Below are 23,742 nucleotides of genomic sequence, written 5' to 3'. Positions count from 1 at the left end.
TTGTGAATATAATAATTTTTTGGAAGACAATGAATCATTGAGATTCAGTCTCCAAATATTTTTATTCTAATTTATATTTAGTTGTACGAATGTCTTGAGATTTTTTTTTTCTCAACATTATATGATTGAAAATATATTAGAACAAATGGACAACAAAAATTGGCTGGCCTAATTTAGAATCATCTCTCTCTCTCTCTCTCTCTGTGTGTGTGTGTATATCTATATGTATATATATCTATATATATTTCAAGTAGACATTGTCTTTCCTAATTTAGAATCCCTAACCTTTCATTTGAGGACTTGTTGGGTAATACATGCAGTTGCACCGTTGGTGTTTGAATTTAGTTATAGTTTTGAATGTATATATTCAGTTTCAATTGCAGTGAGCCATCCTAATCCAATCACAATCTGAGCTCGAAAGCTCAAAAAATATAATTTAGTTGAAGTTGAGGTATGTAAGCAGTGAATAATAAAATGCAGGCATTCTTTGGTTGGACTGCTTACTTGTGACCTTAGCAACAGTGCACATGCTTGAGATGACTTGCCGTCTCCACATCCTACCCCCCAACAATGCCAAGCTGATGCACCAATCAAAGGCCATGCTGCTTTATATATATATATATATCCTGCAATCAGAATGAGAAAGCAGTGCTGGAATTATTGGTTAATTGAGCACAGGAAATTAATATGGACGAGAAGTTTGAATCAAAAGGGAGAGTATGCGTGACAGGTGCTTCTGGTTTTATCGCTTCTTGGTTGATCAAGAGACTTCTCTTGTCTGGGTATCGTGTCATTGGAACAGTTAGGGACCCCGGTATCTGTCTCCCCCCCTCTCTCTCTGAAATCAAAAACTACATTTTGTTTATATTGTAACTAAAGTTTATTTGCTATGAATATGCAGGAAACAATGAGAAATTGCGGCATCTGTGGAGGCTGGAAGGAGCCAAGGAGAGACTTGAGTTGGTGAGGGCTGATCTAATGGAGGAGGGCAGCTTTGACGACGCAATCATGGGATGTCACGGTGTCTTCCATATTGCTTCCCCTGTTTTGGGCCAACCATCTTCTGATCCAAAGGCATGTTCGTGTTAATAGACCCTTCATTCAATCATTCAATCTGTAAGCATGTTACTGTTAGCATTGTATATACATCCAGTTTATATATATTTGAAGTGGTGCAATATTATTGGAATAGGCTGAAATCTTGATACCTGCAATTGAGGGTACATTGAACATATTGAGTTCATGTAAGAAGAATCCATCATTAAAGCGAGTGATTCTCACCTCATCTTCTTCAACTGTAAGGGCAAGAGATGATTTCGACCCCAATGTGCCTTTGGATGAATCATCTTGAAGTTCTGTGGAGCTCTGCGAAAGACTCCAGGTTAATCATATTATCTTAATTATCCAATTGAAATTATTTTCCAACATTGCAATTTTACTATATGGGCCTGCTTCCATGTACACTGCAAAACAAATTATAATATCCCACTACGCATTTTGAAGCTCATCACACCAGCCTCTTACCTGCAGCTGCATTAACTAATATATATTTATATATATGGCCTTCATCTCATAATTGGTTTATTATATATGAAAGATTTGGTATGCTTTATCAAAAACCCTGGCTGAGAGGACTGCATGGGAGTTCTGCAAAGATAACAAGATCGATCTGGTGACCGTTCTCCCCTCATTTGTTGTTGGACCTAGTTTGTCACCTCATTTGTGTACTACTGCATCTGATGTCCTCGGCTTGCTTGAAGGTAGTAATTAATGCATTCCCCTGTTGCTGACCAACTCGCTAGCTCGTTGCTATTTTTCTTCACTTTCAAAAGTTCAGTCAGTGGTGTTAAGGAATGTTTTCTTGTTACTTGTATTTGTAACCAAACTGGAGTTTGGAAGCACACTAATTTACTTATTTGACTTACAGTTTGGTTGTGTTTGATCTTTCGAATAAACAAATAGGAAAGACTGAGAAATTTCATTGCCATGGAAGGATGGGATATGTGCACATTGATGATGTAGCACTCTGCCACATCCTTGCTTATGAGCATGAAAATGCACATGGACGATACCTTTGTAGCTCAATTGTTGTCGACAATAATGAGCTTGTTTCCGTGTTGTCTCGACGCTATCCAACATTACCAATTCCCAAGAGGTTGGCATTGTTTTCTCAGTAAAGATTAATGTTATCAACATTAAACTGTTCTATTTTAGATTATTAGTTTGTAAAACCTTTCATTGCTCTTGTAATATTGATGTTCCAAGGTTCAAATCTTTTTTTTTTTTTTTTTTTGGGAATTTTGACAACATTTTTGAAGTGAAAACATGCATAATATTAAAATTTTATAAAAGTTTGGATGAAAATATTCAATTTGCGTGACAAGAGAGAATTTATTATCTTCCCTTGGCCTATATTTCAGATTCGAGGCACTTGATAGGCCATATTATGAGCTCAATACTTCTAAATTGAGAAGTTTGGAATTCAAGTTCAAGTGTATCGAAGAGATGTTTGATGATTGCATTGCTTCTTTAATGGCGCAAGGACATCTTTGTTTAGCCTAGTCTAGCTACAACTACTAACAACATCCTACAATATTTTGAATATGAACTTTTTCTTGCTCTGACATCGATCGAATTTTAAAGTTTACTTCTTGTAGTTCACACCTTCCTTCTAATATTTTCAATGATTTATTATGAATAAGAATAATATATATATGTTTCCCCTCTCTCTACAAATTCATGCTTTAAATGGAATGCATGGTGAACAAAAAGAAATTGTGCTCTGGAAATTGAAATTTGTGGGCGGTCTAATATGAATTCACATATTAATGTCAATTTTTTGTTATTTTTTGTCCCATTTGTGTACTCTCTACCAAGACATGTAAATCTCTATGTATTTTTTTTTTGGTGTGTATGGATGTGTTTAATATTTTCGCTGAAATCTCCAAATTTAGAGATGTTAAATTTATTTGAAAGTTTGTGGTAGTTTAGTATTAAAATTCGATGTCTTTAAAAAAAAATTCTCGAAGTAATTTTTTATTTTATTATGTTTTATTTGACATACACTACAGAGATTAACAAATGAAACAAATTTTATTTACTCATTGATTTAATACCCCATCATATTTATCAAAGAGAGTCCTAATTTCAAAATTACATAAATTATTAAGATTTAAAAATAAATAAATTTTACTAATTTATATAGAACTTTTGGTGTCATTTTGTTATTATGATAGCCACATACCACTACCAAAATAATCTCCATCATGATTGGTTGGTTGAGGATTTATGGCCTTAATTAATATGATTAATATTAATAGTGAGGAATTATCAATATATAGAACTAGCTTAAAGCCCATTCTATGCATGAGCAAGTAACAAAATGTAATAAATGATATTAAACATGTTAAAAATTAACTAAATACTATAATATTAATTTAGATGAGTATTTAAATAATAGATTTGAGTGATTTCACTATATTTATATAGATGTGCAGGATTAATTAATTTTTTTGAAATACACTCATTCGAATAAACTCAATGAAGAGTAAGAGTGAGATTCTATAAATATAAGATAAAAATAAAAAATAAAAATAAAAATTAAGTTTAAATTTGAAGATGAATATAGAAAGAGAAATTTATGTGGCACGTGACTTCCCTCGTATTGGAAACGGCACGACCAAGCTGTGTAGCTCACGCGCATTAAAAACACCTCTCACTTCCACCTTTAACACCAAGCCTCCGTTTGGGAAGTGGGTTGGCTTTTTGGCTTTTTTGGCTATTTTAGCCTAGGCTAAAAAGTTTGGTTTGGGAAAGGCTTTTTGGCTTTTTGACTTTTTGGACTTTTTTTGTGAGAGAAGAGTATAATGATTATGGATTGGATGTGATGTTTTGTTTGTGACTAAAATAGCCTATTTTGTCTTTTGTGGCTATTTTAGCCCCAACCTTCCTTGCCAAACGAACTCTAACACGAACAACCAAACAACTCTATGTCTACTAATAAATCAGCTCCATTCATTTGATCATTGAAATTGTTCCGTTGGATTGGACAATGAGACTGGCTTCTCTCCATTCCTCCATTGAACTAGAGAGGTATTGTGGGACTCAGTGGACTCCCTTTTGAACCTTGTTTCTGCTGGAAATTGTGTTCATGTATAGAATATGATAGTGGTGTTGGTTGTAGATAGTGGCATGTATAGAATATGATAGTGGTGTTGGTGGTAGATAGTGGCATGTATATAATAAGATAGTGGTAGATAGTGGTAATATATAATATGTAAGTGGCATATAATGGGTTATGATGATGTTTGTAATATCTCCTATATAAGGAGTGTCATTTGGTCTTGTAAGATAAGAAGTTTTGAATATAACAGAAATATATTCCTTCTTCCTCATATTTTCGAAGTTCTTCTTCTTCATATTTTCTAAGTTGGTATCAGAGCAACAAAAAACACAGCAGCCCTAAAACCGTCATAGCCATGTCGGAAGTCACGTCCGGAACCACTTCAACCCCTGCCGCTGCCATTCCGGTGAAAACGTCCAACTCTCACTCTGTCCAAATCACCACCATCCGCCTAAATGGTGATAATTTTCTCCGCTGGTCACAATCTGTCCGGATGTATATCCGTGGGCAAGGAAAGATCGGTTACATCACTGGTGACAAGAAGGCTCCTGCGGTTAATGATCCGCTGTTCGACAATTGGGACGCTGAAAACTCCATGGTTATGACATGGTTGGTCAATTCCATGGAGGAGGATATAAGCTCTAATTACATGTGCTATACTACTGCACAAGAATTGTGGGATAATGTTAGTCAGATGTATTCTGACCTAGGAAATCAATCTCAAGTTTTCGAATTAACTTTGAAGTTGGGAGAGATTCGTCAAGGAGATGATTCCGTCACCAAATATTTCAATTCGTTGAAAAGGTTGTGGCAGGATCTTGACATCTTCAACACATACGAATGGAAATCAGTTGACGACTGCAACCACCACAAGAAAACTGTGGAAGACAGCCGTATTTACAAGTTTCTTGCCGGCCTCAACATTGAGTTTGATGAAGTGCGAGGAAGAATTATTGGCAGACCTCCTCTCCCATCCATTGGCGAAGTATTTGCCGAAGTCAGAAGGGAAGAGAGCCGAAGGAGCGTCATGCTTAAGAAAAAAGGTAATGGTGAATCAATTGAAATTTCTGCTTTAATTAGCGATGCTGCGGCCAACAAGGCTGCAAATTACCAGCGCAGGTTTGATGATAAGCCACGGGTCTGGTGTGATTTTTGCAACAAGCCTCGCCATACACGCGAAACGTGTTGGAAGATTCATGGCAAACCTGTCAACTGGAAAAGCAGCAAACAAGGAGAGAAGAATCGTGGCTTTCCTACCGCTAATGAAGCCGATTCAGGTCCCTTCAACAAAGAGCAGATTGATCAACTCTTAAAGCTGATAAAATCCAACTCCTCAACCGGTACTCCTAGTGTTTTGTTGGCACAAACAGGTAGAAATCCTAAAGCCTTCTCTTGCCTAAACTTCTCTCCGTGGATCATAGATTCCGGTGCCTCCGATCACATGACTAGTTTTTCCCATTTATTTAGTACCTATTTCCCTTGTTCTGGTCATGACAAAATCAGAATAGCCGATGGTAGTTTTTCACCTATTGCAGGAAAAGGATTTATTAAACTAACTGAGAAAATTAATCTCAATGCTGTTCTTCACGTCCCCAACTTAGCCTGTAACCTTTTGTCTGTCAGTAAACTATCTAAGGATTCTAATTGTCGTGTTACATTTTTTGAATCCCATTGTGAATTTCAGGACCAGAACTCGGGGATGATGATTGGGCGTGCTAGGATGCTTGAAGGTCTTTACTACTTTGATGAAGTACCTGTTAGTAATAAAAAAGCTCAGAGCTTTAATAGTACCAGTTCAATCTCTGTTCGAGAAAAAATAATGCTATGGCACTATAGGCTAGGACATCCTAGTTTTCTTTATCTGAAACATTTATTTCCAGAATTATTTAAAGGGATTGATTGTTCTTCTTTTCATTGTGAAAGTTGCATTTTTGCAAAATTTCATCGCTCTACTTATTTGCCAAAACCTTACCAGGCTTCAAAACCTTTTTATTTGATTCATAGTGATGTTTGGGGCCCTTCTAAAATCACTACTCTTTCTGGTAAAAGATGGTTTGTTACATTTATTGATGACCATACCCGCTTATGTTGGATTTATTTGATGAATAAAAAATCTGACGTGAAAAATTTATTCACAAATTTTTACAATATGATTGAAAACCAATTTCAAACCAAAATTGGTATTTTACATTCTGATAATGGAACAGAATATTTCAATGAGCAGTTGGGTGAGTTTTTGGAAAAAAATGGGATTTTTCATCAATCTACATGTCGGGATACCCCTCAACAAAATGGCATTGCAGAACGAAAAAATAAACATCTACTTGAAGTAGCACGTGCTATAATGTTTTACATGCATGTTCCTAAATATTTATGGGGTGAAGCAATTTTAACAGCCTCGTATTTGATAAACAGGATGCCTACAAAGGTGTTAACATACAAAACACCTTTTGATTGTCTCAAAACTTTTTTTCCTGACACGAGGTTGTTTTCTGATTTACCCGCCAAAGTTTTTGGATGTACTGCCTATGTTCATGTTCCCAGTCAATTTCGTTCAAAACTTGACCCCCGTGCTATAAAATGTGTTTTTTTGGGTTATTCCTCAAACAAAAAGGGGTATAAGTGCTTCGATCCTCAAAACAAGAAATTTCATGTGAGTATGGATGTGTCATTTGTGGAAACAAAATCCTATTTCCCCAACACTTCTCTTCAGGGGGAGACAAGTGGAGTAGAAGACCGTTTTTGGGATATTTCTATCCCGCTCCCCAATGTCATTTATCCTACACAAAAACCACATCTGTCTGATAATGATCACTTAGGAGAACCAAGTTCTATGGTGCCTAGTCAAGAAGATTCTTGTTTAGGGGGAGAAGTACTACAAAATGATCTAAATCCTGAGCTTCAGGTTTATACTAGGAAGCGATTTCATCTGAGGAATAATGACCCGAATGTCCATCCTAATGACCCGAATGTCCACCCGAGTTCTGGCATCGAAATTTTAGGTAATCCTATTCCTTCTATTTCCGACCTTGATGTACCTATAGCAATTAGGAAAGGTGTCCGAAATTGCATTAAACATCCTATTGCAAATTACCTCTCCTATCAAAGACTGTCTAAAAACCATAGAGCTTTCACATCTAGGATTTCACACTTGTTTGTTCCAAGGAATATACAGGAAGCATTGGATGATCCGAATTGGAAATTAGCAGTCATGGAGGAGATGAATGCTTTAAGGAGAAGTGGTACTTGGGAGATAGTTGATCTACCCAAAGACAAGAAAACAGTTGGGTGTAAATGGGTGTTTACGATAAAATGTAACGCAGATGGAAGCGTTGAGAGATACAAGGCGAGACTGGTAGCTAAAGGCTTCACTCAAACTTATGGGATCGACTATCAGGAGACGTTTGCTCCTGTTGCTAAAATAAATTCCATCAGAGTACTGTTATCTCTTGCAGTAAATTCAGATTGGCCTCTACATCAACTTGACATTAAAAATGCATTTCTCAATGGTGATCTTGAAGAGGAGGTGTACATGAGCCTACCGCCGGGATTTGAGCAGAGACTTGGAAGTGACAGAGTATGCAGATTGAACAAGTCATTATACGGACTCAAACAATCACCAAGAGCGTGGTTTGAACGCTTTGGGAAGGCAGTTATCAGTTGTGGCTTCTCGCAGAGTCAAGCAGATCACACAATATTTTATAAACATTCAAAAAACAGTAAAATTGCAATTTTGATTGTTTATGTTGATGACATCATTTTAACTGGTAATGATGAAGCAGAGTTAGCAGCCCTCAAAGAGAAACTCGCAAAAGAATTTCACATTAAGGATCTGGGAGCCCTCAAGTATTTCCTCGGAATGGAATTTGCAAGATCCAAGGAAGGTATATTCGTTAATCAGAGAAAATATGTTCTTGATCTCCTTGGAGAAACAGGTATGCTTGGTTGTAAGATGGCGGAGACTCCGATCGAGCCTAACTTGAAGTTACAAGCTGCTAAGGCTGAAGAAGTCAAAGAGAGAGAACAATATCAGCGACTTGTAGGGAAATTGATTTACTTGTCTCATACGCGGCCTGATATTGCCTTTGCAGTCAGCATGGTAAGTCAGTTCATGCACTCACCAGGGGCAGAGCACTTTGAGGCCGTTTATAAGATCTTAAGATATTTGAAAGGAACTCCAGGGAGAGGCTTACTATTCAAGAAACATGGACATCTTCAAGTTGAAGTATACACAGATGCAGACTGGGCAGGAAGTGTTACAGACAGGAGATCAACATCCGGATACTGCTCCTTTGTAGGTGGGAACCTAGTTACATGGCGGAGTAAAAAACAGAATGTGGTAGCTAGAAGTAGTGCAGAAGCAGAGTTCAGAGCTGTTGCCCATGGAATCTGTGAAGTAATGTGGATTAAAAGAATTCTTGAAGAATTAAAGCTTTCTCACTCGACACCTATGAAGGTCTATTGTGACAACAAAGCAGCTATATCTATAGCTCATAATCCAGTTCTACATGATCGCACAAAACATATAGAAGTGGATAAACATTTCATCAAGGAGAAAATCAATGCTGGCATAATCTGTATGACCTACCTTCCAACAGGTGAACAATTAGCTGATGTGCTAACGAAGGGACTACACAAGAAGCAATTTGATAAGCTGACTAGCAAGCTGGCTATGGAAGATATCTTCAAACCAGCTTGAGGGGGAGTGCTGGAAATTGTGTTCATGTATAGAATATGATAGTGGTGTTGGTTGTAGATAGTGGCATGTATAGAATATGATAGTGGTGTTGGTGGTAGATAGTGGCATGTATATAATAAGATAGTGGTAGATAGTGGTAATATATAATATGTAAGTGGCATATAATGGGTTATGATGATGTTTGTAATATCTCCTATATAAGGAGTGTCATTTGGTCTTGTAAGATAAGAAGTTTTGAATATAACAGAAATATATTCCTTCTTCCTCATATTTTCGAAGTTCTTCTTCTTCATATTTTCTAAGTGTTTCTATAATTCGAGTCATTCATATTTTAAGATTTATCGAGTATATCATCCTTACAAAAAATGAAGTTAATCGGATAACAACAATCACGTGTTTGGATCAATTTTGTAAAAAAAAATAAACGGTGAAAAATAAATGGTTTATACAAAATTAATCCAAACACGTGTTTTCCATTATCCAATTTGATTTTTTTTTTTATAGAAATAATATATTCAATAAATTTTAAAATGTAAACGATTCGAATCATGGAAAAGTCTAAAAACCTGCCCACTAGGCCGGACTGGACGACCCAGTCCGATGGAAGATTGGAGAGAGACCGATAACACGTCTGATAGTTGCTTTAAGTTACTGATAAGAGAATTAATTTTCTTGAGTCCGATAACGCGTGATAATTGCGCATTGTTATTGATAATTGCGTCTGATAATTGCTCCTAGTTATTAATTGTGTTGGTCATCCATCCAAACTAGGATCCTAGTTATTAACCGTGTTGGTCATCCATCCAAACTAGGAAACTAGGATTTACACTAGTATATATACACTACACAGCTTCATTTATAGTGACGTCATTCCTTGGATTGGTGTTCACGGTTTAATAACTTGATTCATTCTTGGTGGTCTTCACATATCAAACACTTGGTGATCTTCGGTAATCTTCTTCTTCTTCTTCGTTGGGTTGGTGTATTTGTTTTTCATTGCATATTAGTAATATGATGTTACACACTCGGGTTCGGTCATCTTCATTTGGTGGATTCGGCTTTATTGATATGGAGACGACAACTCCGTGGTTGCCGTTGCTGACACCAATACCTCTACCTCCACCTCCGTGGTTCCCTACGTTCCTGTCTACCGACGATGAACAACCTTTGATCATCCTTAAGTTTCTTCAACACTCTCTCGCAACAGAAAAATGGTGTATATGGAAAAAACCAAAAGTCGGCTGGATTAAATTAAGCACTGACGGATCTATACGTGGTGGTCGAAATAATGTTAGGACTACAAGTTATGGTGGTCTTCTACGTGATTATAATGGTCTTCCCATTTGTGCTTATGTCTCCTCAGTTCTTCCTCCCAAAGATGTACATAACATCTTCGTAGTCGAATTATGGGCCATATGGAGAGGTCTCATGCATGCGTTCAAACTGGGTATTAAATATATTTGGATCGAGTCTGATTCGTTGAGTGTCGTCAAAACAATTAAGAAAGAGCAACAGTGCTTTCATTCAACAGTTAATAGCGGATTGGACCACATTTGGCGGCTACTGAACAAGTTTGACCAATTCGAAATTTCTCATTCATGGCGTGAATCTAACCGGGCTGCGGACTATCTCGCGAAGATGGATTTTGGAGTTAATGATGTTGTTCTGCAGCCGGTTGATTTTCCAGAAAGCCTGATCGATATTATCAATGAGGATGCTCGTGGAAAGTTGTGCATGAGAAGCAAGAAAGATTAGTTATGGTTTTGTCATAGTCATTTATCATATTATTGTACAATCACAATTTGTTGTGTATGTACATCCTCAAATTTGAATATAATATTAGGGTTGTGTTTTTATTTTGGAAATTTTCTCAAAAGCAATTTGTGTAAATGGCTTTTCTAAATAAGTATCCTGTTTTTTTTTTTTTTGGATGTTGTTTCCTTTAATGTCGTCACTTCCTCTGTCTTTAAACTGGAAAATAGGCTTAAGAAAAAATAGCAAACAAAAGCAAAGTTCTCTGGAATGAAAGAAAGGGATAATTTGTAGGAAGTACTTGTGAAATAGCCCTCATTCACCAACAGTGAAAAAAGTAATTATTAAATAAAAAACAGAGGCTAATACGTAATTAGGCAAATTGTAAGGAGATATTGTTAATTTACCCTTAAATTTATTTACCTGATACAAGGTATTTTGAAGAAATTTACCAATGTATGTTTTATTTAATTTTATTTTGTTAAAGTCGTGAGATCAAAAAATACAATTTCAATTTTGAAATTATGTTTTTAAAAATGAAATGCTAATCACTACTAACGTTGTTATTTTCTTTTTTCATTCTAAGGATAATTTTTTTATTCAAAAACTATTAACTTATTTACTAAATCTGTCAACAAAAGAGACCTTCATGGATATCAGTTCATAAAACATTTATATACTCTAGTTCTCTGTTCCAAATTGATTCTATAAAACATAATAACTTAAGATGGCATTATGAATGCATATGACTTGCAATCACTAAACCTCAATCATTACTAAGCATGTTAAATCCCAAGATGTTGGAGAGATTCTGGGCCAACAAGGAATACACGCTTCAGGCTTTGGTATCAAAAAATAACTACTCCTCTGTACGTTGTTCTTGGCACGCCATCCTGGGAAAGGACACAAAACAATGGTTGTGATTTCTTTGAAAGGGAAACAATTTCAAACAATGAGACTACCATTAGAACAACCATATAGTGTACATGTGTGAAAAAGGCCTTCAAACTCTAAATGATTAAAAAAATGTATAATTTTACATCTCCAAGAAAGCGTATCAAAACATGAGAGAGATAGACGGAGAAGTTCAACATTATTTGAATTCTTCTGTTCAATAAGAAACAAGAACTTCATTAAAGGGAGCTTAATTCGCAGAGTCAAAATACACATATCCAGTTATTGAAATATGAGCAAATTAATCAGGAGCACAAGAAAATGCTCGCAAATATTAAGCATACTTTAGAATACATTTGAGAGCCCTTTCAAGATAATTAGCACGGTTACAAGCCGTAACCACAACTGGAGCCTAATAATTCAGAAAAGAGGGATGCATATGTGATGACTTTTAAACAAAAAAATAAATAAATAAAATAGAAGAATTAAAATGACAGCATGATAACATTATAACTATCAAATTACAAACAAAAAAGCACAAGCACACACATCAGTTAAATGAAAAATGTGCAGGGGAATAATGTAACAGGCTAAGAATTTGAGCCAAGTTTTTCAAATGTGTTGAACAACTACACCTCAAATGGTGACCGTCTATTATAATAGAGTGCATTGTATATGAACAATACTATCAGGAAAAAAAAGGAAAAACCAAGTAGCAAAATCTCTCACTTAGAAAAAAGAGAAGACGGGATTGAAAGGAAGATTGTAGAATTGAAGAAAAGTTTTAAACTTAATGCGACACCCTAAAGAATGTAACGTGATATAACTATATTATTATTCATCCTTGAATACCTTAAGCCCTGCCTTATGTTATATGTCTACTTGAATTAAGACTTCTTAAGAATTAGAAGTGAGAAACACGCCTTGATAAGACAAACCAAAGAATATAATTACTTGAGAATGAGTTTGAAAGTATATGTTAATATAGAGCTTTGAACATGGAAATCCTTATGTCTTGTATTGAGAGTTAGGGAAGGACTGAATTTAGTAAATTTTGAGTTTCCCTATTCACTAATCAAGGAGCTTAAATATTTTAGACTAATGTGCTTGTCATATTGATGCTATATTGTTTTTATAATCGGGATTAGTGCTAATTAAGTAGAATTAGTGAACTTTACTTGTGATTAATTAAGCTAAGCAAGATTAAGTTAAACCTTGGTCAATTAGAAATTAACCTTGATTAATTATAACTAAGATTGATTAACTAAGCTAATTAATCCTTGGTGATGCAAACGCACACCTCAACATTTCCTACAAAACAAAAGTGAAGAATATAGAAAGAGAGAGAGAGCTCTAGAGTTTATTTAGGCTAATAAGGATTAAGGAGTAAGCATGATTAGTTAGGACTAAAGCTTGGTTAATTAAGCTAATGGGACAATTAGTAAAATACTTAAGGTAACCTTGATTAAGCTAAGCTAAGCAAATAAATTAGGATTTGGTGAAGCACACACATAGGTGAAGCAAACAAGCACCTTCCTTTTTGTATTATTTAACTTTTGTCTTGCCTTAACTCAATAAAACCAAACACAAAGAAGAAAATCTGTAGAGTCAAGAAGAAAGGAGAAGAAAGAAAAAGGAAACAGAATAAAGGACAAGAAAAAAAACAAGGGAAAGAAACAAGCGAACTGAGTTCTTGTGAAGCAAGTGGTGTTTTTTTTGTTATCAAGTTTTGACTTATTGACAATGTCTAATTTGTAGCTTATATGCCAAGAAGCCGTTTACTTGGTTCTTTTTCCATTTTTCATATTTCTCTACAATGCCTTTTCTTTTCTTTTCTTTTCTTTTTGATAGATGTTAATGTAATTGGAGTTGCAAATATTTCAATTATTAATGAATCCATTCTCCTAGGGATTTTTTGTCAGACAGGTGTTAATACGAGTAATAGTAGTAATAGTTGTGAATGTAATAATGTTTTGGAAGACAATGATGCATTGAGATTCAGTCTCCAAATCTCTTTATTCTAATGTATATTTAGTTGTACGAATGTCTTGAGATTTTCTCTTTCTCAATATTATATGATTGAAAATATATTAGAACAAATGGACACAACAAAAATTTGCTGGCCTAGCTTGGTGTTCAGTTCAAGACATGTTAATTGCTATTACATCTGTGTGCGTGTGTATTCATTTGAGGACTTGATGGGTAATACATGTTGCCCTGTTGGTGTTTGAATTTAGTTACAGTTTGAATGTTTATATTCAATTTCAATTGCACTGAACCATCCTAATCCAAACACAACCTGAGCTCAAAAGCTCAAAAAATATAATTTAGTTGAAGTTGAGGTATGTAAGCAGTGAATAATAAAATGCAGGCATTCTTTGGTTGGACTGCCTACTTGTAACCTTAACAACAGTGCACATGCTTGAGATGATTTGCCTTCTCGACATCCTACCCTCCAACAATGCTAAGCTGATTTTCCAATCAAGGTCATGCTGCCTTATGTAGATGGATATTGTTCACAAAGTAAAAGTATCTGTGCTTCATAGGTGTTAGAATTTACCATCACCTACCACCAATATACCATCACCTACCACCACCTACTCCTCACCTACTCCTCACCTACTACACTCACCCTCTCCTATATAATGAGCCACTCACCATTTGTAATATATATCAACATAAAATCAATCAATAATACATAAATTCTTACATGGTATCAGAGCAGATTTAGATCCTAGTATTTTCGCTTTCCCGGCGGGCGGCAACCTCACCTTAGCCGCCCGCCGGACCTCAATCTATTCCGCTTATTTTCTACACATACCTTCCCATCATTGCCCAAATCCTCTTTCCCTCGGATATGTAACCATTAATTTGCTCAACATCTTTGGCATCTGCTTCACACTCCCATCTGGGTTCACAAACTCTGCTTTTCCAAGTATGGGAATATAACACTAATGGGGAGCATCCCATTGTCGAGGTCATGGAAGAGAGCAGACACATCAGCAAAGAGCTTATTGCGTACTTCTTCACCGATTAGACATCTACTGGCTGTCAAGATGATTAGATGCTCCAACTCATATTTCAAATCCACCTCGCCACTATCTCCCCATTTTGAGAAAATCTCCCTTGCTGTTACCAGGCGGGGATACGCGGCAGCATCACGAGGAGTTGCGTTAGGACCCGTGACCGCAAGAGGCGGCGTGATAGGGAAGAAAGGTGGGGAAGAAGAGGCAACAAAGACTTCTTGGGTGCCTGATCCAGTGACTGGGTACTACAGACCCGAGAATACAGCTAATGAAATCGATGTTGCTGAGTTGCGTGAGCTGCCCTTGAAGAACAAAATCAGACGACACTAAAAATGAAGATTAATCGAAACTGAAGGACCCTTCATCCATCGCCGGTGAAGAAGATTTGGAGCATTATGAGATGGTTGGGAAGATATCAACGAAGAACGGGGCTGTGCTCTCGTGGATCCTTAAAAGAATTATTCTCCTCTCCTCTTCTCTCTCTCTCTCTATAGCTCTCTTTCGGGTTAGATCACACAGGAGGGACATAGCACACACTGTCACTCTCTCTCTCTGCTCCTTTTGGCAGATTCTAGTTGTTCAACCAAGCACGATTGACAGAACTCATGTCCACATGCTGCCAGCTGATCACCCAATTATGTTGTTTTTCTCTCTCCCATGTGACCTACTCTCCAACCTATACTTTTCTTTTTATTCTTTCCCCACAATCTTTTTTTTTTTAATCAACCCACTATCTCTCTCTGGTCCCGTTGTCCACTTTAATCAACCCCACTATCTTTTATTATTATAATATATTTCCCACACTATTATCCTTCACTCACCCTATATCCACTGATTCATCAATATATATATATATATACTGATTTTTCACAAAACTTTATTTTATTTTCTTTTTATTTTTTCTATCTTTCTTTTTCATCAATACTTCAATATTCTACAACACAGTTGGTGAGTATCATCCTTTTTCCATTCTCTTATTATTTTATTTTATTTTTATTCCAATACCAAAAAAAAAAAAAAAAAAAAAAAAAACAACAACAACAACAAATCCATTCACCACCAACTCGTTTTCATTTCACAAACTTGTCATTTCTTCATGTCGGGGCTCACCCCGATCACCATTTTACATTCCAAAAAAAAAAAAAAAAAAAAAAAAAAAAAAAACCACAACAACCACAAAACAACCACATCCACAGGCAGGATTTTCTTCTCTACTCTGCCGCCGGTCTTTTCTTCTTGCCTCCCTCCTGGGCGGCCCTTGACGGTGCTGCCTCCGTGTTTTCCACACCACCGAGCACGTTCACTCCCCCATAGTCCTCCACTGCAGCATATGGCGGACCTCTAAATCGGAACATTACGGTGGCCTTCCGCTTCAACTCCTTGTTTTCTGCCTTTAGCACACTTATCTCTGCTCGCGCATCCTTATACATGCGTTGGAGCAGAGCCAGCTGGGAGTTTAACTGTTGCACCTCATTTGTCCTGCTCTGCAGCCGGTGCGACAAGTTTGTGACCGCAGTCATGGTTTCCACACATGACTTCAGAGTATACTGATTGGCCTCAATATCAGTTTGCACCGCCATTTTTTGCTCCACCGACCGCATCGGAAAGTTCAAAGGAGCAAACCCAGAAGTGTTTGGTTGGGGTTCACTGGCCACCGCACCAGTTATTTCTCTTGTGGACTCGTTCAGTTCTGGAAAGAGCGTAAGCAGACCACGGGAAGAGGAGGCCATGTTCTGGGTAGCTGGACGGGAAGAAGAGGCCATGTTATGGTTGCTGAGTGTTTCAGAGATGGGTTGGTTACAGAGTGTTTACAGAGTGTTACCAGTGTATCTCTCTCAGCCCACGAAGAGTTTTTCAGAGGTTTCAGACGGGTTTGATTTCCACATGTTCTCTCAGCCTCCGCCTTCATTTATATAGCACATGACGAAGAGGCCGACACGCGCACTGTCGATCACGTGCATCGCCGCGTGTCTGGCGCGCCTTTTGATGGCACGTCTTTTTATGGATTGGGCACGCCTTTTGATGGCACGCCTTTTTATGGATTGGGCACGCCTTTTGATGGCACGCCTTTTGAAAGATTGGGCACACCTTTTGAGGGTGCGACTTTTTAAGGGTCCGACAAGACTCTGTAAACTGTCCCGACATTGATTCCGGTTAGTTTCTACAAGGGTCCAGCAAGACTCTGTAAACTGTCACAACAACTGTCACAACATTGTCTGCTACAACGGTCCGACATGACCCCATAAACTGTCTTCTACATCGGTCTGACACCGCCATCCAGTGTCCTCTACACCTTATGACACCACCATACAGTGTCCTCTACAACGTTATGACACCCCCATACAGTGTCCTCTACAACGTTCTGACAGCCCCATACAGTGTCCTCTACAACGTTATGACACCACCATTCAGTGTCTCCTATCCTTTTTTATTTTTATGTATTTTCTTGTTTTGTTCCTCTCTTCAAACTCAAGTTGGTTAGTTTCTATCCTCCTTGAGTTTGCGGGGGGCTGTTAGAATTTACCATCACCTACCACCAATATACCATCACCTACCACCACCTACTCCTCACCTACTCCTCACCTACTACACTCACCCTCTCCTATATAATGAGCCACTCACCATTTGTAATATATATCAACATAAAATCAATCAATAATACATAAATTCTTACAATAGGTAAACAAAAAGTAAAATGCAATGTCCAAACAACTCAGCCTCAGATACTTGCTTCCATTTTTGGATTGGTTATATTTAGAAACCCAGTTTTGGAATTTTGAATTCTGAAAATTTTGTCTCATGTTACAGGCTTATCATTTTTGCATAAATTTTATTTTGTGTTTCATTGATTTAATTATTGTCTGGGATAAATTTTAGGGTAATATCGTACCTATAAGTATATAAGTTTCCAAATGAAGTTTTGTTGATGGATACTATAATTCCTTCTTGCTACAGTTATTTTACTTACATCACTGTAGAAAAGTTGGCTCGACCTTCAACCTTTTGTTTTCTTAGTTATTCTTTTATTACATTTGTACTCATAGTTTTGTTATTTTCTAATCTGGTCTACAATTTCCCTCCTCTCTAGACAATAAAATTGTGAGTGTAGACGGTGATGACAAAAGTCATTCAAGAACAAGGTTAGTGTTACTTGTATAAACAGCCCTTTCTGTGCAGATTAACCATTTCTTTAATCTTTACTCTCCTCCTCTTTGTGATAATATTTAGATGTGAAATAAATTAAATGAATGGTTACTTACTCATTGCTTGATTTCACACGAATGGTATTTGTAGTGAAGCCTGCCTTACATAGTCACATGGTTGCTTGCACATGTTGATGTGCGATTGAAGTTTTAGGTGGCTTGATGACTGGCATTGCTCTCTGTTTGGCTGTTAAATAAATTAGAAAATTTCATTTTCGCTTTTTTAATCGTATCTTATCACACATCCCCCCTTTAGAAGGCATGGATGAGAAAGCTAAACATGAGGTGTGGAATGGATCAGGTGGCTCCCTGCTTCTGTTTAATATGGAAGTTTGTAATTCTCTCTATTTTCTATTTTACAATACTTCATTTCTGTTAAATTAGCTGAATTTTTTTTTAATACATTATTAGGATGCATCAAATCTGTGAATTCTGGCCTCTAGCTTGGAATTAGACGGCAAAAACATAAATTTTCTTCTGTCTGTTTTCCTGGGACAAGTGCTGACTTGATGTTACATGTTTCTTTCAACTTGAATTTTGCTTATACAATGCAAGGTGTGTCCAATTATGGTTATTCTAGGCATGCGGCACGGCAAGAAATTCTTTCTTTTTTCTGGTTATTCTAGGCATGTGGCATGACAAGGAATTCTTTCTTTTTCTCCCCTAAGATGAGAAGGTTGTAAGCTGCTCCCAGAATGTGATTTTTTCTGAACTTCTCCTAATATTTGTTAGGATTAGAACTACTAGTAAACAAAGCATTCTTTGGCTACATATTATGGTTAGAGTGGAAAACACTTACACTAGCGCGCACACACATGCCTATATGTTCATTTATATCATCAGTGCATTTTGTTGTATATGTATGTGCCACATAGTGATATTTTTTGATATTTAATTTTTTTGATTATTTAAAGAATAAGGATTGTGAGGCTCAAGCCTTATGCCATGGAGCTCCTACTATTTCATGCTTGAAGAGCTGTCCTTTCCCTAAATGGGAAGCTTATAATTGTGTATATACATATATATATATATATATATGTATGTTAGACAGATTTCAACACTAATTTTCTTTTTCTTTATATCCTCCGCTGTATCTGTTCATGGCTCTTGTTAATTTTATCTTGCTCTTAAATGACCTTCTAGTTTTGTGAGAACAAGATTCCTATGTTTGTTTCTTTTCGATTACAAAAATACTAGAGGCCCCAAAAATTCTACCAAAAGTTTTACTAAATGTCTCACATGTTGTGAGACCCCCACATTGTGTGGATTCCACACCCACCTATGTGAGACATTTAATAAAACTTTTTGTAGAATATTTGAGTTCTCTAACATTACTCTTTTGACTAGGAGTCTTTATTAAAGAAGGTGATTGCAAAGAGGATTGTCAACATCCAAAAGCATATGTTAAACAGAACAAGTTGGAACAATCTAGCAATAATGTATCTTGTTGAATTATTGGATTGTCTCAAGTTTCTTTTTTCCCTTATAGGAAAGAGATGTTTTTTTAACATCTGCAAACCCCTCGTTTCTCTCGCTTCAAACCCCTTCATTTATTAATCGATCAATCTGCAACACTTCTCTTCTCACATTCAAGTTCGATTTGAAGATGATACTTACTGATGGAATCATTCGATTCAGGTGTGCTAGGTTTCATCTACTTTATCATTCTTAGATCAGATTGATTGAAGATCTATTGATCGATTGAAGGTTATTTCGAAGTTCAACCTTCTTCAGCTCGGTGATTCAATCTCAGATTCATCCGGCGAGGAAAGTGAGCACCATCGCTTCAGAAAACCTCAAGTTCTATCTCTCTCTCTCTCTAAAGTTCTTCCTTCCCGTCGATTCTTCTCCTAGGGTTTTCAATCAATGTTCTGACGAAGTTTAATCTCTGTTTTTTATTGATCAATTTTTATTGATCAATCAGTGTTTTACACATCTCATTTATTTTTCCCCACATCACTAGAACTGATTTTTCAATCAGTGTTCTTTATTTTTCACTCTCTGCCTTTTTTTATTACCCTGTTTTAAACCCTAAATTAGCATCAACAATATTAGCTTGTTTTTTTCCTATGCTGATCTGATTTTTGGTCCCAATTCTGATGTATGCACATATTATACTTTCTTAATGGCATTGTTGTTAGGGTTGCAAAGTTTAATGGTTCTAGCTGATTTTTAGGAGTTAAGTTTTTGAATCTTTGGTACTTATTCCAGTTACAAGATTAGGGGCTTTAAGCAGGAAATAAGAGTGAAAGATGCGACTGTAAAAGGAACTTACTGTCTAGATACAAATAAATATGGAAATAATTGTTCCAATGAGTAATAGATAAAAAGATTATGCATAATGAATGATAGAATGCTTCCAAGCTTACAAATTAATATATTTATAGATTCTCATTAGTAAAATTCAGTGGCCATGTGGTCATGATTGTGTTGACTTCTCTTTTGGAAAAAATTGTTCCCCAGTAGCATAATGATTCTATAAATAAGGAGCATAGTTTCCAAAAGAAAATTTAATGTAATCACTAGGTGATTTAAAAGTCTACAACATACATCACTAGGTGATTATGAATGACATACAGGGTAATATGTCATGATTTCATGCTGTTTTTATTATTTTGGTCTTTACTGAAGCTTTGATTTTTGTTTTTTTTTTCCCTCAATTTTGCAACACTCAGGTACTTTTGGACTCATAACTAAACACAGCTTTATGCTTTATGCTTTATGCTTTATGCACAAATATATCCTTCATTTTTAGTGGCCTGCTAATGTTACTCTGTTTTATGCGGGTTAGTATGAGCATGCGAGTACACATATTTATGTGCATACCTGGATTTCTATTTCCAGCATCACTTCAAGTATGTGACAGTAAAAGTTTGTATGCTTCCTTCAAATTTCAGTTGATGCTAGTTACTTGGGTGGATGAGTAGCTTCAGTGATCAACATCTTAAATTTTTGTAAACTTAAATGGGTTGAGCTTGGTTGCCCCTGAATGTCTACTTGGGTACTAAGCCTAGTAACCAATGTATAATTGTTTTGCATTATGCCTGAACCTGTTTATTCTACATATTCAAAGCCAGCCCTTATGCAATGCCACAAAGCGGTGGCTAAGGCCCCAAATTTTAAAAAATATCAGGGGACCCGAACTAGGGGTGAGTGTTATTCACGGTTGTGTCACAGTTGTATGCTTCATCTCAGTCCACCAAACAATTTTGTCCGGGTTTTGATTGGTGATCTCAGTCCACCAAGCGATTTCGTTTTTGATTGGCAATATCAGTCCACCGACTCTAGAAATCACTACTCTCTCTTCTGAATAACTAAGAAGGGGGTGATAAAGGTTTGCACCATTTTTCTCTTTTTGAGTTTTTTATTTTCTCTGCTTCGACTTTATTCTTTGGTCTCTGCAAAGAGAGTTATTAGGGAGAGCACTAATCATCCAAAGGGGAGAAAATGTCTCTTTCCAATTGAGAGAAGCTGTTTGTCAAATGCTTTTGTTCTGTGGAGCTCTATTCTTCTACTACCATGAAAACCATGTTATATGTTGCTGTTGTTCAACATTACTTTAATGCTTACCAGCTGGATGATATACAACTTATGCAGCTCAATTCAACATCTTCATCTTCAATTTCCATAGTTTTCTTACTGACAGTGTGATATGTGCTCTCCTACTTGAAATAAGATTGCTATTGATTACATGCTTTCTGCCAAAGTTTCTCCCATCATGTTCATTATTTCTTAACTTGATTATTGTCTTCATTTATTCTTTCATCTTTTCACTATTGAACTTGCCATTCAATACTAATACTGTACGACCAATCATGTTTGTAGGTACTTTGTCACGTTGTTCCCTCTTTGGTGAAGCTGCGGAAAGAAGGCTTGGACGGTCACGAAAAGATAAAGAGTTATATGTGTGTTTAGTTATTCATTTCAAGCAGTGATATGAGTCCTTGCTGTTTATAGCCAATTCTGTTATTGGTCATTACAATGAAGGTTGCAAGCCATATTGACTTCATTTTTTTTTTTTTTTTTGTGTGGTAATTTATCTCTCCGGATGGTGGCTGTCACTTGGCTTTGCTATACTGGAGGCTCTGATTCTTTCTTGTTATTCTCTTCCATATTCCATCTATGCAGCTGGTCACAGGTAATTTTGCAAGTAGAATCTCATGTTTAATTCGTTTTGGTAAATTAGTGAATGATTTGATAAAATTATTAGCTTGTTTCTGATTGGTCTCTTAAAAGGGCATGTGTTTTGTTACGTTATGTGCTATTTGCAGGGTGAATCATGTGATGGTGACAAGTTTTCTTTTGGTGTGTGGTGCAATGACTATAACATGGATATGTGACAAAATATCAGAATCTGGATTTGGTAGTATTCTTAGCATTTGGTTACAACTTTTTTGGCTTGATTTATTATTTTTTGTGGTCTACTTATTTTTGACAGTTTTTTGTGCCTTTTTGATCATAGTATATGTTTTGTTTGGTGACCAATTGAGTTGGTATGTCAGGTTTTGTCAGTTTTTCTTATGTGACACCATTGGAATTTTATCTTTATGAACTAATTGAATACATGTGTTTGAGCATTTAAAATCTTGCAGTTTCAAGTCCAGTGATGAATAAATTTTGTTATGGTGAAGGAAAAAATTTAGGTGAAACATCAATTTATTGGTTCAACCTTCCCATCGTGTGTGGAAGGCAGTTTTTGAGGAAAGAAAGAAATGTAGGTTGTGTTTGGAATGATTTCCAAACTATAATGCTACCTATACATTCCAACTTCATGTTTGGATATGGCTTTCAAAATGTATTTCCAAAACTCTGCAGAAAACTGTCTCAGGCGCGATTTTTAAATTTTTTTTTTTTTTTTCAAATTTGGCCTAACCGGTCGTCCCACCAGACATCCCACCGGTCGTCCGGCCAGTTGACCAGAACAATGCAATTTTTTTTTTTGCAATTGACATATGTTAATTTTTATATATTCGAAAAAAATATTTTTCTTTTTAAATTTTTTTTATGTGCTTTAATAGAATTTTGAGTTGTATGTTTAGTTATGAGTTATAAGTTTTTGTATCAAATATCATATGCTACATCAAAAATTCCCCACTCAATTCAAAACTATTTCACCAAACAAATTTTCCACACTCAAATCATAATTCCAAAACTCACAAACTCAAAATACAACTCATACTCTCAAATCATATTAACGAAACTCTACCAAACGCAACTGTAATGTTATAAAACTCAAAATTCCATTTTATTTTGATATTTTTTAATTTGATAATCTATTTTTTAGGATTTTAGTGGTGGGAGGTGTCTGGTTGATATGTTGTGTGGCCCAAAGTAGTAATTTTTTGGTTGAGAATTTTGAATTCAATTTTTGAATATGTTATTTTGCGGGTAATGTTAAAACGTCATTTGTGGATATGTTATTTTGTAAGTAATGGTGATTGGATATTAAATTGAATGGGAAAGTGAATTAATGCTGCATTTGCTATTTTAATAGGATTTATTATTTCATATTAGTGTTATTCAATCACATAAAATTAGCACAATTAAAAAAAGAAAAAAAGAAGAAGATATCACAGCGTTTCTCAAAACGCCACCTAAACCTTAAATCTGATGGTTAGATTTTTAAATAAAAAGATATGACGGCATTTCAAAAACGTCGCTAAATATTATAGTGATGTCATAGTACCATTAGGGGAGGACATTTGGCAGCATTTTTAAAAATGCCGCCCATACTAATATAACAACGTATTTTAAATGCCATAAAGCTATAGTGAGGGTCGCGTTGTCGGCGTTTGGTACTAAACGTCACAAAAAGAATTAGTGACGTTTTTAGTACCTATAGCAGCATTTTTTAAACGCCGTTAAAAGTGCATTTTCCAGTAATGCCGATTGATTTGTACAAGGAGGTAAACCTCATAGTGACAATAACTTCTTGCTCTTGTGCATATTGATTGTTTAATATGTATTTTTTGTTTTTTATTGTTTGGATCTAGTTAGACTCTTGGTGTATGGTTTGATTTGTCTTCACTATTGATTTTTAGACTG

The 23,742-nt window shown here is 36.0% G+C and overlaps 2 protein-coding genes and 1 pseudogene across 5 annotated transcripts in view; 2 read left to right on the top strand and 1 right to left on the bottom strand.

Annotated features, from left to right (window-relative positions):
• LOC114299806 (DEAD-box ATP-dependent RNA helicase 1) overlaps nt 1-23,742 on the bottom strand; it is a 158,395-nt gene that overhangs the window by 47,134 nt on the left and 87,519 nt on the right. The window lies entirely within an intron of this gene.
• LOC114309100 (tetraketide alpha-pyrone reductase 1-like) lies at nt 240-2,789 on the top strand (annotated as a pseudogene). The gene is made up of 6 exons (XR_014343949.1): nt 240-814; nt 902-1,074; nt 1,193-1,381; nt 1,598-1,760; nt 1,963-2,155; nt 2,421-2,789. The product of XR_014343949.1 is annotated as a tetraketide alpha-pyrone reductase 1-like (transcript).
• LOC114301643 (protein NUCLEOLAR COMPLEX ASSOCIATED 4) overlaps nt 21,460-23,742 on the top strand; it is a 131,526-nt gene continuing 129,243 nt past the window's right edge. Inside the window, exons 1-3 of one of the 2 annotated variants that reach the window (XM_082893991.1) lie at nt 21,460-21,602; nt 21,780-21,835; nt 21,969-23,603. In XM_082893991.1, the coding sequence (XP_082750117.1) occupies nt 23,580-23,603 (24 nt within the window). In that variant the 5' untranslated portion in view covers nt 21,460-21,602; nt 21,780-21,835; nt 21,969-23,579. Of the gene's footprint in view, nt 21,836-21,968; nt 23,604-23,742 lie in introns of both variants that reach the window. The other variant, XM_082893992.1, reaches the window with a different exon arrangement.

Source organism: Camellia sinensis, chromosome 11 (genome assembly GCF_055761805.1).
Source record: "Camellia sinensis isolate YWXY chromosome 11, ASM5576180v1, whole genome shotgun sequence".
Lineage (NCBI taxonomy): Eukaryota > Viridiplantae > Streptophyta > Magnoliopsida > Ericales > Theaceae > Camellia > Camellia sinensis.
Note: the sequence above shows the minus strand (reverse complement) of the source record. Positions and strands in the feature narration are given on the sequence as shown.